At 48.9% G+C, this 18,720-nt stretch overlaps 1 protein-coding gene across 10 annotated transcripts in view; it reads left to right on the top strand.

Annotated features, from left to right (window-relative positions):
* Nucleotides 1-18,720, top strand: part of ASRGL1 (asparaginase and isoaspartyl peptidase 1) — a 476,854-nt gene that overhangs the window by 377,429 nt on the left and 80,705 nt on the right. For all 10 annotated transcript variants that reach the window (XM_078648034.1, XM_078648037.1, XM_078648035.1 and 7 more), the window contains one exon: nucleotides 9,345-9,455. In XM_078648034.1, the coding sequence (XP_078504160.1) occupies nucleotides 9,345-9,455 (111 nt within the window). The remainder of the gene's footprint in view (nucleotides 1-9,344; nucleotides 9,456-18,720) is intronic.

The following is an 18,720-nucleotide window of genomic DNA, read 5'->3' as shown; positions in this document are numbered from 1 at the left end:
AGATTTGAACCAATCCAGAGCTCTGCCAGATATTCCAGTATCCAGGAGACGCTGCAGGAGGATACCGTGGTTAACGGTATCAAATGCAGCGCTCAGATCGAGGAGGATGACTGCCACCGATCCTCCTCGATCTAAGATTTTCCTGGATTCCTCCGTGACCGCCAGCAGAGCGGTCTCCGTCCCATGTTTGGGTCGGAAACCCGTTTGTGAAGGGTCAAGCAGCTGATTATTTTCAAGAAAAGCTGTTAATTGGCCATTTATGTACTTCTCTAGGATTTTGGCAGCCCAGGGAAGCAGGGAGATAGGACGAAAATTATTAAGATTCTTAGTGTCCAAATTAGGTTTTTTGACAAGAGCCCGCACCATGGCCTGTTTCCAAGCCACTGGGACAATACTTGTAGAAATTGAGGTGTTAAGTACTTTTAGTAAAATAGGTAGAATGGTATATATAAATATGTGTAATGTTGTGGAGTAAAGCAGCAGTCTCCGTAGAATTGTCTTTGTACCATTCTGGGATCTCTGTCCTTAGCTCGAGCTAATAAATTACTTGCTTCCCACAGCTCGTTGTCCTGGTCTCTTTGGTAATGTATGATTGATGCAAGAAGGACCCGTAGATTTAAGGCGTCTCCCTGCGCCACTGGCTTCGACTCTCCTAGTGGGGGAGGGTCTTTGAAAAGCCGGTTCTACACACCTAGTGAGTGAAAAACAATCTACGGTGGAGTTTGTGTCCATTGTGGACGAAGGGAGAAGTCACACAACATCCTGTGTGTTGAAGCTTCTTCGCAGAAAATCAAGTTGTAATGACAGAGCCCACACTAGATGGCCAGAGTATGCAAAGCATGTGACTCTGTAGTACTGTGAACAGATACTTACAGGGTACAAAACAATACCTGCAGGGTAGGTAACATTTTCCTTCTGTGAAGAATCCCTGACTTGGACTTGACAGCTTGGCTAAGTAGTAATGTGCAAAAGAAACAATTGATAGACGGTATGCTGGACAATGCAAACATTCACCCCCAGTCACAAGGATCTGGGTTAAATCCATCATTCTTTTGCTCACCACACCACCCCAGTTCGGACCCAGCCATATGCAAATCAATCTTGACCCTGTTCCTTGTGGGGAAAAGTCCAGCCCCAACTGCAAAGCCAGGCCCTCCCTGGACCGGAAACAAGCATCCTGGGACCGGTTTGTATTGTATTGTATAAAGTATTTGTAGAGCGCAACAATCACCCAGCGGGTTTCTTGGCGCTATAGTACACAAATCCTCATCGAGCAGTGGGGAAAGAACATTGTAGACGGATATGGCAGTTCCAGCCTGCCAGGCTCGGAAAAAGCCATGTAAGATCTTAAACCAACATGGCAGTTCCAGCCTATCAGGCTCTGGGAAACAGACATGTTTTGATCTTCTTCCTAAACTGTAGAAGATCCTGCAGCTGTCTTAAGTTCTAAAGGAAGGTTGTTCCAGAGCTTGGCAGCGGCCGAGCTGAATGCCCTGCCTCCTGACCTGTCTCTTCGGATTTTCAGAACTTTCACCAAACAGGCGCTGGGAGAGCGAAGGCACCTTGTTGGAGTGTACCGTGCAAATGTCTCTTGAAGAGGGTAGGCCCAAGGCCATGAAGGGCTTTAAAGACCAAACACAGAGACTTAAACTGGACTCTCTGCATTATAGGCAACCAGTGAAGCTCTGCAAGGGCGAGTGAACCGGACGAGCGTCGTGGTTTCATCAGTGCCATTTGGGCCGCCACATTTTGGACTCTTTGGAGGCGCTCAATCAAAAATTTAGGAGCCTCCAACAGTAGAGCATTACAATAATCAAGTCTACTGAGGATGATGCTACCAACGACCAATGCTCTTGCCGTCTGTGGCAGCAGCAGAAGAATCTTCCTTGGAGCTCTAATCAGAGAGAAACAATTCCCCACCACCTTGTTTACATGCGTTTCCATGGTTAAATTCATGTCAAACATCACTCCCAGATTCCGTACAGCTTTAACCGGAACCAAATTGGACGTCTTAGGAGAGGGCCAAAAATTGTCCGGAAAAGGGGAAGGAATCCTCCCCACAGTGCAGTTTCCTTCAGTCTTGTCGGAGTTAAATTGAAGTGAGTTTGTTCTTAACCAATGGGCAGTGTCCTGCATGCAGTCGTGAAAAGTTTCCAGAGAAATCGACTGATTGCCCTCTAGAGAGAAGAGAAGTTGGGTGTCGTTGGCATAATTCACCACTTTCACACCATGCGCCTTTATGATTCCAATCAAGGGTCTCATATAGATATTGAAAAGAATAGGGCTTATCGCCGAACCCTGAGGAACACCATGTGAGAGATGTTGGAGAATTTAGACTGATACGGCGGGAGGGAGACCGCCTGACATCTGTCGGATAAGTAAGAGCGAAACCACTCTAGGGCCGTCCCTGACACCCCGTCCCTGACACCCCAACTTCTTTCAACCTGGTCAGCAGAATGCAATGGTTGACCGTATCGAAAGCGGCAGACAGGTCAAGCAATATAAGAATGCCTGATTGTCCCCTGTCTGCCCGCATTCGGAGATCGTCTAACACGGTCACCAGAGCAGTCTCAGTTCCATGGCCAGGTCGGAAGCCGAACTGAACGTCAGCCAGCCTGGAATTAGATTCCAGGAAGTGCGCCAAGGTATTACTGACCAGCCGTTCAATGGTTTCAGGGTATGTCACCCTTCTTCAGCCAGGCTAGCTTGAAACCAGTGGTGTAGTGAGCACAGGACCTACGTCTGGGCTTACCCTTCCCACTTAGGGCAACATATGCAAAAGAAACAATTGATGGAAGGAATGCTGGACAATGCAAACATTCACCCAGAGTCACAAGGATCTGGGTTAAATCCATCATTTTTTGCTCAACACACCAACCCAGTTTGGACCCAACCGTATGAAAATCAGTCTTTACCCTGTTCCTTGTGGGAACTATCCAGGCTGAACTGCCAAGCCAGGCCCTCCCTGGACAGGAAACCGGCATACTGGGACCGGTTTCAGGGCTTCACCCTTCATCAGCCAGGCTAGCTTGAATAAAGTGGTGTGGTGAACATGGGGCCCACATCTGGGCATACCCTTGCCATTTAGGGCACGACATATGCAAAAGAAACAAATTGATGGACGGAATGCTGGACAATGCAAACGTTCACCCCCAGTCACAAGGATCTGGGTTAAAACCATCATTCTTTTGCTCACCACACCACCCCAGTTTGGACCCAGCCATAAGCAAATCATTCTTGACCCTGTTCCTTGTGGGAACAGTCCAGCCCGAACTGCCAAGCCAGGCCCTCCCTGAACCGGAAACAAGCATCCTGGGAATGGTATGGTGAGCAAAAAACGATGGATTTAGTCCCAGATCTCTGTACTGGGTGAATGTATGACATTGTTCTGCATTCTGTCCATCAATTGTTCTTTTTGCATTTGTCACCCCGAGTGGGACGGGTATGTCCAGTCTTGGGTCCCGTTTTCTCCATGCCACTGGAGTCAAGCTATCCTGGCTGATGAGGGCTGAAAGCCCGAAATCGGTCCTAGGATGCTTGTTTCCAGTCCAGGGAGGACCTGGCCTGGCAGTTCGGGCTGGACTGTTCCCATTGGGCGCAGGGTCAAGACTGATATGCATATGGTTGGGTCCAAACTGGAATGGCATGGTGAGCAAGAAAAATTATGGATTTAGGCCCAGATCTCTGTACTGGGGTGAATGTATGACATTGTTCTGCATTCTGTCCATCAATTGTTCTTTTTGCATTTGTCACCCCGAGTGGGACGGGTATGTCCAGACTTGGGTTCCGTGCTCTCCATGCCACTGGAGTCAAGATATCCTGGCTGATGAGGGCTGAAAGCCCGAAATCGGTCCTAGGATGCTTGTTTCCAGTCCAGGGAGGACCTGGCCTGGCAGTTCGGGCTGGACTGTTCCCATTTGGGCGCAGGGTCAAGACTGATATGCATATGGTTGGGTCCAAACTGGAATAGCATGGTGAGCAAGAAAAATTATGGATTTAGGCCCAAATCTCTGCATCCGCCTCCCAGCTGCTCCTCCCTCCCACTGATAGTCAGGAAAGGTCCCGTCCAGTGAAGCGCTGTGACCGTCCTGACCCATTCAGAAGCGGTCACTCCTCCCTGGTCTCCTGGGTATCGTAACGCTTTTCCGCTACTGCTTGCAAAAAACGATCTTGTGCATTGCCTTGTAATTAATTGCCTTGTTATTATTTTGTGTCCGCTCAGTATTGTAGCGCTTTTTTCACTCACTGCGGCCAAGAAGTAATTGTGCACTGCTCGCATTGCTTTGAAATTAGTTGTGCCTGTGTATTATCGTAGCGCTGCACTGCTTGCTAATTTTAATTAGTGCCTGATTGTGCCGGTGACACTGCCCTTAGGTATATTTCACATCGTGCCCCAATCTCTTCCTGTTTGGCTTTTGTTGTTGCTGCCATTTTGTTGTTGTGCCTCCAGCCCGTCTCTCCACCCCGCTCCTGCCTCCCAGCTGCTCCTCCCTCGCCCCTCCCCCCTCCACTAACCACTTATGACAGATGCCTTTGCGCGCAGCGGACGCGCCCCATGCGCGCCGAAGGTGCGCCAAAGGTAAGCCCGTCTACGCCTGGACCGCGCCCAGCGCCAGACCCCCTGGTCCCCGCAAAATCCACTCCACCCGCATAACGTACGACGCCGCAACCCTCTCAGCACTTAACCCCGGCCGACTCCCAAACTGCTACCAAGCCGCCCCAGGTCACACCCATGGACCCTTCACCTGCCGCTCCTGCAAGTTCGACTGCATCTGGACCCACACCAAATCCACAAACTCCAAACAGAGCTCCGACACTAACCACCTGAAATGCATCCTGCTCAACACCCGTTCGGTCCACAAACACGCCATTGACCTTTGGAACCTACTCGACACTACATCGCCGGACGTCGCCTTCCTTACAGAAACCTGGATGAACACCTCATCAGCTCCCGACATCGCCATAGCCATCCCGGACGGCTACAATATCATCCGAAAGGACCGCACCAACCAAACAGGAGGAGGCATCGCCATCGTCCATAAGAACACCATCCGCATCACGACCAGTTCAGACGATAACCTTGCTACCGCCGAACACCTTCACTTCCAGATCCACACCGACCCCAAGACCACACTCAGAGGCACCCTCATCTACAGGCCACCAGGGCCCCGCACACAATTCAGCGAAGACATCACTGACTTTATCAGCCCACACGCCCTCCCCTCCGAGGACTACATTCTACTGGGAGACCTCAACTTCCACCTGGAAAAGAAAAACGACAGCAATACCACCACCCTTCTGGACAACCTGGCCAACCTCGGACTCGAACAACTTGTTGATACCCCCACCCACTATGCCGGTCACACGCTCGACCCAATCTTCACCTCCAGCAAACACATCTCCTTCAACCACACCACAGCTCTCCATTGGACGGACCACAGCTGCGTTCACTTCAACTACAAAAAGACCACGACCCACAACCTCCCACAGCCAATACCCCGAAGAAACAGGAACAAAATTACCACCAACCAGCTCTTCACATCGCTTCACCAAAACCCTCCTGCCAAACCATCGGACCCAAATCAAGCAGCCACCAACCTCACACAATGGATCACCCACAGCGCCGACGAACTAGCACCCTTGAAAAACCATCAAATTAAGCAAGGTAGCAAAAAAGCCCCCTGGTTCAACGATGACCTTAAGAAATCCAAGAAGTTCTGTCGCACCCTCGCGAAAGCCTGGAGAAAAAACCCTACCACTGACAACCTGACTACCTTCAAGAACGCCACCCGCAAACACCACCAACTGATCCGATCCACCAAGAAATCAGCATTCAAGGATCGACTTGACAACAACGCCCACAACAGCAAGGAACTATTCAACATCGTCAAAGAATTTACCAACCCCACCGCCGGCACCAACGACATCACTCCCTCCCAAGACCTCTGCGACTCCCTAGCATCATTCTTCCACAACAAAATCGCCGACATACGTAACAGCTTTGAAAACCAGTCCGGAGACCAGTCCACTCCACCCACCTCCGAACCTAAACCCCCCTCTAACAACCTTTGCGCCTGGAACCCAATCACCACTGAAGACACCATCCGCCTGATGAACTCCATCCACTCAAGATCGCCAACCGACCCATGTCCCTACCACATTTTCAACAAAGCAGACTCCATTATCGCACCCGATCTACGAGACGTCATCAACTGCTCCCTCAACTCCGCTACCTTCCCGGAAAACTGGAAACATGCCGAACTCAGCGCCCTTCTGAAGAAACCCACAGCAGACCCCACTGAATTTAAGAACTACCGTCCCATCTCGCTCCTCCCATTCCCTGCCAAAATCATTGAGAAAGCCGTCAACAGTCAGCTCGCCGCCTTCCTCGAATCCAACAAATCCCTCGACCCATCCCAGTCCGGATTCCGAGCCAAACACAGCACCGAAACCGCCCTCATCGCAGCAACAGACGACATTCGAACATTACTGGACAACGGAGAAACAGTTGCCCTCATCCTACTTGACCTCTCCGCAGCCTTCGACACAGTCGGTCATAGCACCCTCATACAACGCCTCAGCAACGTCGGAATACAAGGAAAAGCATTGGACTGGATCATCTCATTCCTCTCCGGAAGAACCGAGAGAGTCCGCCCCCCCCCTTTTAGATCAGAGGCCACCGAAGTCCTCTGCGGCGTACCACAAGGATCATCACTCAGTCCCACCCTCTTCAACGACTACATGAGTCCCCTCGCACCCATCGCGCGCAAACACAACCTCAACATCATCTCCTACGCAGACGACACCCAGCTGATCCTCTCCCTCACCAAAGACCCAAACACCGCCAAAACCAACTTACACGAAGGAATGAAAGATGTAGCCGAGTGGATGAAAAACAGCCGTTTAAAACTGAACTCGGACAAAACGGAAGTCCTCATCTTATGCTCATCCCCCTCTGCTTGGGACGACTCATGGTGGCCACCGGCCCTGGGAACCGCACCCACACCAACGGACCACGCACGTAACCTAGGCTTCATCCTGGACTCCTCCCTCTCGATGACCAGACAAGTCAACGCCGTCTCATCATCATGCTTCAACATCCTACGCATGCTCAAAAAAATCTTCCGTTGGATCTCCACCGAAACAAGAAAAACGGTCACCCACGCACTGGTCACAAGCAGACTGGATTACGGAAACACCCTTGACGCCGGAACCACAGCCAAACTACAGAAAAAACTCCAACGCATCCAAAACGCCTCAGCCAGACTCATACTAGACATCCCCCGCCAAGCTCACATTTCCGGTCATCTGAAAGACCTCCACTGGCTCCCCATCAACAAGAGAATAACGTTCAGTCTCCTCACCCACGCACACAAAGCCCTCTACGACCTAGGACCCGAATGCCTCAACACGCGCCTGTCCTTTTACACCCCCACCCGCCAACTACGTTCGTCCAATCAAGCCCTCGCCGCGCATCCATAGATCCACCATGGGGGGGAAGATCCTTCTCCTACTTAGCGGCCAAAACTTGGAACTCTCTCCCCACCCACCTCCACCTTACACAGAACCACCTCTCCTTCAGAAAGCAACTAAAAACTTGGATATTCGATAAGTAAAGTACCCCCCCTCAAGCGCCTTGAGACCCTCTGGGTGAGTAGCGCACTATACAAATTTTTTAACTTTAACTTGAACTTACTGGGGTGAATGTATGACATTGTTCTGCATTCTGTCCATCAATTGTTCTTTTTGCATGGCTCAAGTAGTAAAGTATTCCTCTGAAAAATGTTTTTGTTACATGTGAAAAGTAAAACCAACAGTACAACTAATAGAGTAAAGGATTCTTGAATGAAGTGATGTGCTTCTTGAAGTGGCTTTGGAAAAAAAACAGGGCCCATTTCATGTCTCAGTTTGTGACCCTCTCCTAGGAAAATTGTTCATTTGTCAATAGGAGAACAGTGTAGTTTGTGCGGTGGGTGGACGTATGGTGTTTTAGAGACTGGCCAAGAAAAGTTTGACTACTGTTTTCTGACCCGGATGCAGTTGGTTAACAATATATTGATTAGATATTCGAGGAGCCCTGGATAAACTAATCAATGTAGGGTAGAATGAATCACTGTTATGGTTTACCTAAATCCAGTGATAAGAGGTGCAGGATATTGTGTAAGGTCTGATGCCAATTTAACAAAGCAAATTTTAAGTAAGCCCTTTTTATATCAACTATAATATCTACATTCCGAACTCATTCTGCTGAAGGGGAGGATGAGCTCAACACGTGATCCACAAACTGTGCCACCATAGAGAATTGGATCTCTAAAAAAAAGAAAAGCACTGGGATAATTGATCAAATCTAATCGTCATTTGTGTGTGATTGGCTTAGCAATGGATGCAGGTCACTTTTGCTGAAGGGAGCTTCCTACTCCATTCATGGCTTTACAGGGTTGGTGGGTCCATCACATGCAGCCCACTGTTCTCCTTAAACTTCGAAAGAGAAATAGCTGTGCAGCACATAGTCTGTGATGGCTGGTGCAATAACGAAGTGGTCAAACTAATTCGCTCTTGCATTATCTGAGGTAAGGCCCAATTGGAAATGTAAGTGGGCATCTTGTGCATGCTTTTCCAGACACCCTCATCTTCTATCCCTTTCTCATATATTTGCAGCATCCAAGCACAACAATTTTACTTACGAGCCCTTCTTATTCACAAAATACTTTTGGTATACAGATTGTGCTTAAGGTACTACACGCCATTTTGGAAACAGGAAAGAATGTGATTTTTGTGCTTTTGAAGATAGAATATAGTCAATGCTTGATAATTGATAGACATGCTTAATAGAAGGTAAAGCATTAAAGAAATCAGACAACATTTGTGCACTTCATCAAGGCAACAATTGTGGCTGATCTTAGGAAAGGAAGAAGAGGTAAAAAAAATAAGAGTGAAGATGAATTAAAGGCGATTGACAAGAACAGCAGGTCTTGCATAAAATGGTTTATGGGTACATTGCGCTGAACTTAGTTTTCATTGAGGTGGAATGCTCCTAATACTGGTAATATTCATCTCCTCCAGCAGTCAGTTGTCAAACCTCAGGCCCAATGTTGGCTAACTATCTTTGTATATTTCTGATGAACACAGATTTGGTTGCCTGCTCAGTGAAGTGAGCTGGTTGCCATTACCTCATAGGTTGTTTTCAGTTGCCTTATACTTATATTATTGATTTTATTTTTATTTTTTTGAGGGGGGGGGGGGCAATTATTTATCGTTCCATGTGCTTAGTGTTTGTTACACTTACAGAGAAATGTAAATAATTGTTGATAATAAATATTTCTGTATGATTTTCTTTTGTACAGGAAGTGGAGGCTATGCTGACAATTTGGTTGGTGCCTGTTCAACTACAGGGCACGGCGAGGCCATTATGAAGGTGACTCTTGCCAGACTCGTATTGTACCATATGGAACAAGGTATAGTGTAATACTTTTCTTCTGTATATGAAGGCTCTATTTATATACCCTCCTGTTTTATTTCTGATGACAGAGTATTTGTTCGCCGTTGTAGAACGCATTTCTTTCTAGTTTGAGGAGCGACTTTTCAAGTTATGCCGATGGCATTTGGTAGGCATAACAGTGCGACTGCTTTCTTCCCAGAAGAAGATAAGAACTTCACCATTTTTGCTTAATTTATCAATGGTTGTCTGATTAGTCCAAGGCTCTATTTGATGGAATGGTGTCCTGTCTTTTCTGACTTATTTGGTGACTCTGACTCCTCACAGAATCTACAAAACATTCAACCTTCCCAAACTAAGGTTATCCCAGAGCATCCAAAACTGTTCTGTAACTGTGCGTTCTTGATTTGGTTGCGGCACTGTTTGCTGCAGTTTGTGGCACTAACGTGTGCATGCCAAGCAGGGACTGAATTCAAATGTCTATAATTATAAATAATTAAGTATATGATTTTGTCACATATCAAGCTCTCAGTATTTGGCATCTGCATGTACGTGAGATTTTCAGTGATGGAAAGACAAGGCGCCCTCATTCCATTTTACTGGAGAAAGAGGGCAGCAGAGGCAATCTCCAATGCCATCACTGCTGGCTAGAAGTCGAAATACAATTCAGATTGAGTAATTCAATGTTCGAGGCATGTGGGCTGCTGAATTCATATCTTAGCATAGATCGCTGCTTAGTGTCGGGTCCGGATGTTTGCACCTTGTGTCTTGGAAGAGTGTTCGAAGTTTCACGAGATAGGTGACTCCTCCCCTGGACTACAGTGCGCATGGGCATCTTCTGTAGTAGGGGATCTCTGTGTATAGTCCTAATCTAGTGAATAGTCCCGCCCATGTGCTGCTCGACGTCGAAGTGAAGTCGACGTCGCAGTGAAAGAGTGTTTGACGCCGTCGGGATGTTTTGACATCGTGGTGGTCAATGTCGTAGAGACGGTCAATATCTTAGTGATGGTGACGTTGTAGTGATGTCGACGTCATGGGTTACCGCCGCGGGGGCATTACCGGCGCTTGACGCCGGGGTCCTGTTCCAGGCCTCGCTCCGCGGTGAGCCTCTCATCGTCGGCGGGGACTTGGTGTTCCCGGCAACGTCGACTCGACACCGAGCAGTGAATCAGCGTCAAGGAACCCTTCTGATGGGGTGTCTGAGGCTACTTACCACTCGTAAGCGAGGGACGTTGGTCCCTTTGCTTAGTTTTGAGTATTCGCATACCTACTCACCGTCTAGGTCGCCTCCTGCTCTGCCCCCGCTGGTGATACCACCTGGGATGCCTAGAAATTCTCTCCGGCCCCTCTACCACCCACCACCAACCACAGCAGAATGTAGGTAAAGGCCAAAGACGTCGAGTGAAGCTGTAAAAATCCAGAAATAATCACTAAAAGTGAATAAAAACAACTCAAAAAATGAAGAGCTAAAGCTCCAGGGTCCTGCTAGCAGGAACCGGAAAAAAGAACTGAAAGTAAAAGGGCTTGGCTGTGCATGCTGGGAGAGAGTCTCTGGAAAGTTCCTTAAAGGCACAGTATCCCTTTTCCAGACACATAATGGCAGCCTATGGGGGCTTGGCTGTCCAACTTTTCCTCTCTATCATTTCAAGGATTTTGGTGAAGGGGAGTTTTTCTCTATGAGGAAAACTTGGTAAAATGTGTAAAAAATTTGACATTGTTGGCTATCCTTTTCACTGTTTAGATGAAGTGGTGGCCATTGCAGCCTTGTAAGTGTTAGGCTGCATTATTTGTCTTGATTTTCTCTTAAGTGTCTATGCAGGACTGCAAAGAAGACCGCTTAAGAGATTATTTTTCATTGCTCCGGGGTCCCCACACATGGGCGGGGCTATTCACTAGATTATGACTATAACAGAGATACCCCTACTACAGAACTGGAGTTACAGGTAAGAAACTACTCCTTCTCCATCTTCAGATTGTTTTTTTCCGCCATTGGGTTCGGATGCAATTCGACAGCTCCAACTTCGGGACCAAAGTTTTCCAACTTTCCAAGGCCAAAACTTTCTACATTCGACGGTATTGTTTCCGCTTGGTATCCCTCGACTCAACAACACTTTCCACTTCGCTCTGGTAGTCGACGCGGGCCGTTGGGCCTTTTCGACGCCAAGTGGGCCTCTTGCTGATGGAAAGGACCCCGTGCATCTAAGTTTCCACATATTGATACGCATATGAGGAAAAGTCAGCCCATAACGCACCTGATGCCCAGGCTGCTGGTGCAGGACGCCTCTTAGTTTCCATCTTGAACAATTACCAAATAAAGAGACGGGCGCTGGAAGCAGGAAGACAAGAATAGAGTTTTATTTCTCATGAGGAGAGCCTGTCATTTCGGACACTCGCATAGTGTCTTCAGGAAGTGCTCTACCAAGTTCTCTGAGGCTTCGTCTTTTATACACATGTTTATGATGCACAAACATTCCTTATTACAATAAAGACGCTTTGAAGTAGAAAAAGGCATGCTTGGAATCCCAGCTTCAGGCCTATTCCCATACCAGTCGCTCAGATGTCATCCTCCCCTCCTGAATGTAACAAGAGAGATTGTGATCTCTCAGCCGGACATTCCTACAGGACACGAGGGCAGGAGGGGATGATCAGGTCAAATGTTGGTCAGGTGATAGGGTCGGACACTTCGGTTGGTGTATCACGGTTTTGTTATGCTGGGCAGGGAAAAGGGGGATGTACATCCACGAGGCTTGGTCTTAGGACTTGGGACCGGGTCGAGAGGCCAAGCGCAGCCGGGGGGGGGGGGGGGTTGTCAGCTGAGGGGAAGGGTGTTCTTGGGAGGAAATGGGGGGTGTGGGTCAAGCAGGAGTGCTACTTCTAGAGCAGGGTCACGCAGAGGGAGAGGGTCTTGTGGCTGATGCATGAGCAGTGCGCGCGGGGAGGGGTGCCGGGGACAGATGGGCAGAGAGGCATGGTGTCTAAAATGGCTGTCGTGTACGTGTGTGCATGGGTCTATGCTGGCGGGATAACACAGTCAGTGTTTAGCGATATCCATTCTGCTTACAACAAGGGGTACAGTGAACACAAACGAACGCCGCTTATGTACATATACATTGCCATTTTCAACAGTCGCCGCTTTTTTTACATAAACTAGTTCAGTTCTAAACAGTCGATACGATTGGCGGAATGCGGTACATATGATTTTTCATTTGTTGGGTTATTCATACAAGTCTAGAGATCGGCATAATACTTAGTTGGAGTCAATCAGAAAAAATGTTCCGAAACATTATAGAATCAAGTCCAGACTTTCTCTCCGGTGACATCAACATACAGTAAAAGTACTCTGATACCTTCGGGTCTTATCAGTGCAATAAGAGACTTTTGGAAAGCTAAATACATGAGTGACCGATGAAACATTTTTGAAAGCAATACAAAATTGTTGAAGGACGGATTCAATTCGATACAAGCACTTAGTCAAGGGGTGGGTAGAAAGTTCAGGAAGGGGGTTTTCGTCACAATGTCTTTTTAACAGAGTCCGTCTTCTTTTGTTGGCGCTGTTGAGCACCGGCGGTGGAGCTATAGGTCCAGCTCGTATTCATCCTTACGCGTTGCAGGGTGCGATCAGTCCTCTGCTGTTAGATCACAGTCCTGTTTCCTAACTGATCTTCTTAGGGGTGCCTCATGCTGGGCACCTGCGTGTCTTTCTTCTTTCGTGGCAAAAACCTTATTCTATAGTCAAAAGTTATGCGAAAAGGGTGATGTTGTTGAATAATCAAGGGAAGAGAGGGCGGAGTGGGATCAGATCTTTGAGCACACCAAGGGACCACAAGGAGCAAAGGATGGCGAGCAGGCAGGCCCATCAGTCGGGCGAAGAGGGACGGGGACTTCAGGCACGAGTGGGTCAGCAAATCGAGGGCTTCAAGGCGGCCCTTCATTCCTTCATCTGCCGAGTTTGAGAATGGTGCCTCGTCCCGCGTCTCGTTGCTCTGTGGCTCCACCTTTGGCTGAGGTCACACGTGCTCCATGATCTGTGGCCAGGCTGTGCGTCACGTCCAGCTCCTCTCCTCCGGTGATTGTATCTTTGAATGGGTACAAAACAAGTTTTAGAAAAACTGGCAGGAGAAGACATTTATACATCTCAATTCCGTCCCCAATCCTATGTGGGTGGGTGATAAGTCATCGGTCACAGTCAGAAGTCATCACTTATGGAGTATGTAAGAGGGCATTACCATTGAATTTATAAACCTGTTTGGCGTTCATTCGTGACGTATGTGGAGAGAAATTGGACCTTTATACACAGTGTATTATATCAAACTCAAAATCGAGTCCTTATGTAGAGACTCGCCCTTTTTCTTTTTAACCCAAGTATCGACAATCTTACATTTCCCTTCGGGGTCGGCTAACTCTTGCAAGCAGGAGCGTTATCGTCAGGAAGAAGGAGGAGGGGGGGGGGCAGATGTTAGACATGCCTTTCTTGGGGAAAGACCGTTAATCAAGGTCATCAATTACGCTTCGAGGGTAGCTGACATGAAGCTGGGGTTAATCGGGGGAAGCGGGGACGCTTTGGACAGGGAGCTGGGGTCAATCGGGAGAATCGGGGGGGCACTTTGGACATCCGCACTTAAGTGCAGAGGGGTGAGGTAATCTGGGCAGTGGGAATTGTATTTCTAACGAGCTGGAAAACAGAAGACCATTGACGTTATAGTCCCCCTATGAAAAGGCCAGATTAGGGGACATCAGTCGTCTTACCTGTCCTTTCCTTCATTACCAACTCGGGTTCTATCGTTTTGCAGAAAGGAGAGGTAGTAATATGGCAAGTCACAATCGTTTTAGTTCCTGTCAATTTTTTCCGAACACCTTTGTTGTTCGAGGAGACCCAATTAGGTTTTGTGCCGGGGGGGGGGGGGGGGGGCACAGCGCTACCATACATGGGAGGAGGGACCAAGGGGGGGGGGAAGGAGGGGGGGAGGGAGGGGAGGGGAGGGAGGGGAGGGGAGGGGAGAGAGAGAGAGAGAGAGAGAGAGACGTGTACAATAATGGGTCATTCAGTGCGCGCACAACACAGAACAACAGGGGTTAAGTAATACGGAAACACAGGCAGAGAGATGACGTAGATCCATACATTACGTACACACATACTCAGGTGAGGAAGACAGTACATGTATTATATACAAAAATCCAAGACAAGACATATAACCGTTATTGGCCATAATGATCTCTTCCTGTATGCTGCGCATCCTTAGCATCCTAAGCTCTTTTTACCCTTTTCTTTCCTTTTATTGTCGGCTGCCTTTACTGGTCTTTGTGGTTGTACACACTTACGCCTTTGGCAACCAGTCAAGAACTAACCTGGTCGGGCTGATGTGCTTCCAGGCTGAGGCAACAGTGGGTGTCAGTTTGGGAGAACAATAGGGCAGCTCTGAGTTTCCGGTCCATGAGGGTGTGGAAAGGATGTAGTAATTTCTAAACACTGACAACATTCCTAGTCCTCCAAACGGAGGGTACTAGAGTAAACCTCACCTCAGAATATTCTTTTAAACTTTCCCTATTTAGTTAAGTGTAGAATGCTTAATCATAAGTGCACGTCATTTTTTATTTTTTATTTATTTTATTTTTTTTGGGGTTAAAATTTTTTTATTGAGCAATCAGATAAAAAGTACAAAGATGGGCCTACAACCACACGGGCTGGCCGCTAATTCGCAAAGCAGGTACCATGCAGTAAACATTAATCTCCGTGGCCAGGCCCAAATCACAGATTAAATATTGCACAAAGCATATGACAGGACACAACAGTTTTGTCTTAAACATTAAAATAACAAACCAAAACAAGGCGAATGTAGCAATCACGGCAGCCCAGATGACAGAGGGGAAGTACACTAATCAGGAAGATAAAGGTAAATCAATGAGACTCGGCAAGGGCGGGGGGGGGGGGCAGCAGGGAGGACAGGAAAATCTTAAAAAGAGAATGAAAGATTTCGGGAACGTCAGCCTAGGGAGACAGGACAACATCGGATGTGTCAACCAAGGGAGGGGTACAAATGTCTCCACGATATGCATTCCACTGACCCCAAATTTTAGTCCACGCCCTGGGTCTGCCCCTAGCCACATAGACGGTCTTCTCTCGAAACATGGACCAGTCCATGTTATCCTCCCACACCGAAACGTCCGGAGGTCTGGATGCGCCCCAAAGTTGCGCAATGTCCCGCTTCGCGACCATGTACCCCAAGGTTGCCCATCTGGTCTGGGCCACAGAATAATCGGTGGGTTCCCACACGTTCAAAAGGCATCGTCGGGCCTCAGGCCGCAGGGCAACACCAGTCACGACAGTCATCACATCAAGTACATCAATCCAGTAGGCCGCTACCAACGGGCATTCCCAAAGTATATGCATAAATGTACCACTCATCCCACAGCCACGCTTACATAAGCCATCCGGGGAAAAACCCATTACAACCAGGCGCGGGCCAGTTACATACACGCGGTGGAGGATTTTAAGTTGCACCAAACGAAGACGGGCGGGAATGGCAACCTCCTTAGGAGAAGAGAGTGCTGACTGCCAATCCTCGTCATCTAATTCCAATCCGTCACCGACCCACAGCTCCCTAAGGCGGACCAACAGGTCGGCGCGACTATGAATCAATTTTTTATAAATAAGGGAGATAGTACTATCAGGCAGGTGCCCATCTAGTATACGATCTTCAAGGGGGGAAGACTCGGGCAGGGTCACACCAGGAGTTAGAACCGAGGCCAGGGCATGCCGGACCTGCAGATACCGAAAAAACTCTCTATCACTCAAGTCGTATTCTGCCTTAAGGGTCTGGAATGACTTCACGCAACCTTTCGCACAGAGATCACCCACCTTACATATCCCAATCATATCCCAGCGGTCGAATCCCTTAGTAGACCAGAGACACCCCAAACGTTCAGAGGCATAAAGCGGCGTCGCTAGTGTCAGTCGATTCTCCCAGCCCAAACTCACATGCGCGGCGCGCCACACAGTGACTGCGATCCTGGACGGGCCCACAAGATGGCGCCCGGCCGATCTAGAATAAAGCGCTCTATTAAAGTCCCCTCCCGGCAGCTGGAGTCTATCCATCTCAAAGGCCGGATCCCGACCCGGCGAATACATCGCGTGGTTGATGGCAGACAGCTGGGCAGCCCAATAATATCTCTTGATGTCGGGGAGCGCCATGCCCCCGTCATACCAAGGGATGGTGAGTTTCGCAAGGGCAATACGTGGACGCCCGTCCCAGATCAGTTGTCTTTGAAGACTCTCTATCTCTCGGAAATAGGTAGCGGGAACGTCGTCATAAGAATTCTGAAGTGCGTAGAGGAACCGCGGCAAGGACATCATTTTAAAAAGGGCTGCCCTGCCCAGAGGAGACAGGGGCAGCGTACGCCAACGGGCCACATCTAGTCGCAGTCTAAGAAGCGGGGGGAGGAGATTGCGCTCGAATCGGAGTGAGGAGTCCAGCGTACTGGAAGCCAGACTGGACCACCTGGATAGGAAATCTGTCCGGCAATGGGGGCAAAACACCCGAAAGAACATACACGCAGGACTTAGCCCAATTAATAACTAGGCCCGAGTTAGCTCCAAACGAGGTAAGAACATCAAATAAAACATTTAGAGATTTACGCGGGGAAGTAAGATACAAAAGAATGTCATCCGCGTAAAGTGAGACGCGGTCCTCAAAGTCCGGTGACCAACGGATCCCCTTGAGTGAAGGCTCCCATCGAAGCCACGCAGCTAACGGTTCCAGGGCGAGCGCAAAAAGCAACGGAGACAAGGGGCAACCCTGACGGGTCCCCCTACCAAGGCAAAAGGGGACAGAAACTCTACCGTTCACCACTACCTGCGCTAAGGGTTCAGCGTATAACAACTTCACCCAACCGATAAACTCAGGACCAAAACCAAATTTTTCAAGAGCAGCCCAAAGATAGGGCCACTCCACTGTGTCAAAAGCCATCGAGGCATCCAACGAGGCCAAAATGGCCGGTTCCGTCAGAAGCCCCGCCCTCGCAACAGCACCGTGGAGACGACGTAGGTTAAGAGCCGTGTTGCGATGTGGGATAAATCCGGATTGATCCGGATGAACCAAGTCACTAATGACCGACAAGAGGCGGGTCGCCAGGAGCTTAGCCAGGACCTTGGGCTCAACGTTTAACAAGGAAATGGGCCTATAAGACGAACAAAGGTCCCGCGGTTTACCGTCCTTGGGAATTACGACTATCGTTGCCAGACGCTGATCATACGGGAAAACACCCCGTTCCCGGGACTCCAAAAACATGTCGCGAAGATAGGGCGCCACCTTATCAGGACGTAGCTTGTACAGTTCAATTGGCAACCCGTTCGGGCCCAAGGCTTTGCCCGAACGGAGTGAGCGAATGGCAGTAGCTATCTCGTCAGTAGTAAAAGGGGACTCCAACGATTTACAGTCTAAATCGGAGACACTGGGCAAAGCTATATCGCGCAACAGAAGGCGAGAGTCAGCAACATCCCGTCCAGACACAGGGGTATAAACCACACGAAAATACTCAGCAAAACATGCAACTATTCCAATCGGGTCCGTCACTCTCACACCATTCGACGATTGAATCACAGGCACCACACGATTCGCCCTCTCCTTCTTATCCAACCACGCCAATAATTTGCCCGCCTTGTCCCCCACATCATACAGACGGCCCTGTTGCTCCCGGAACATCTGTTTGGCCGCATCCGTGACCAAAGACTTATAAGCAAATTGTTTCAGACCCAGGGCATGGAGTTTATCAGATGTGACTTCCGACTCTAAGGCAGCCTCCCTTTCAGCAATCTCCCTCTCGAGGTCCACCACCTCCCGATCCCTCGCCCTCTTGGATTCAACAATAAGGGAAAGGGCCTGTCCACGAATCACTGTCTTAAAGGCCTCCCACAGGGATATCGCAGAGGAAACGGATCCCTCGTTGTCCAAAAAATAGGCGTCCAAAGACTTAGTTAAAAGGTTGCGGGTCTCGGGGGGAGGTAAGGTACCATGGGTTGATAGGAGCAACCCGGCCCGCCGCCTCCACCCCCATCTCAAAACAAAGCCAGAGCGGAGAATGATCGGAAATGCCCCGGGGGAGGTGTCTAATCTCACGCACCGCCGGCGACTGGGCCGCAGGCATCAGGAAATAATCCAGTCTAGACAAACTCCCATGGGCCCCAGAGTGGAAAGTGTATTGAAGCTGAGTAGGATGCATAAGCCTCCAGCAATCCACCAAACCAAACGTGTCTAGAAACCCACCAAGCCACTGTTGGGCCGAAGGAG

Source organism: Lissotriton helveticus, chromosome 6 (assembly GCF_964261635.1).
Source record: "Lissotriton helveticus chromosome 6, aLisHel1.1, whole genome shotgun sequence".
In the NCBI taxonomy this organism is placed as follows: domain Eukaryota; kingdom Metazoa; phylum Chordata; class Amphibia; order Caudata; family Salamandridae; genus Lissotriton; species Lissotriton helveticus.
Note: the sequence above shows the minus strand (reverse complement) of the source record. Positions and strands in the feature narration are given on the sequence as shown.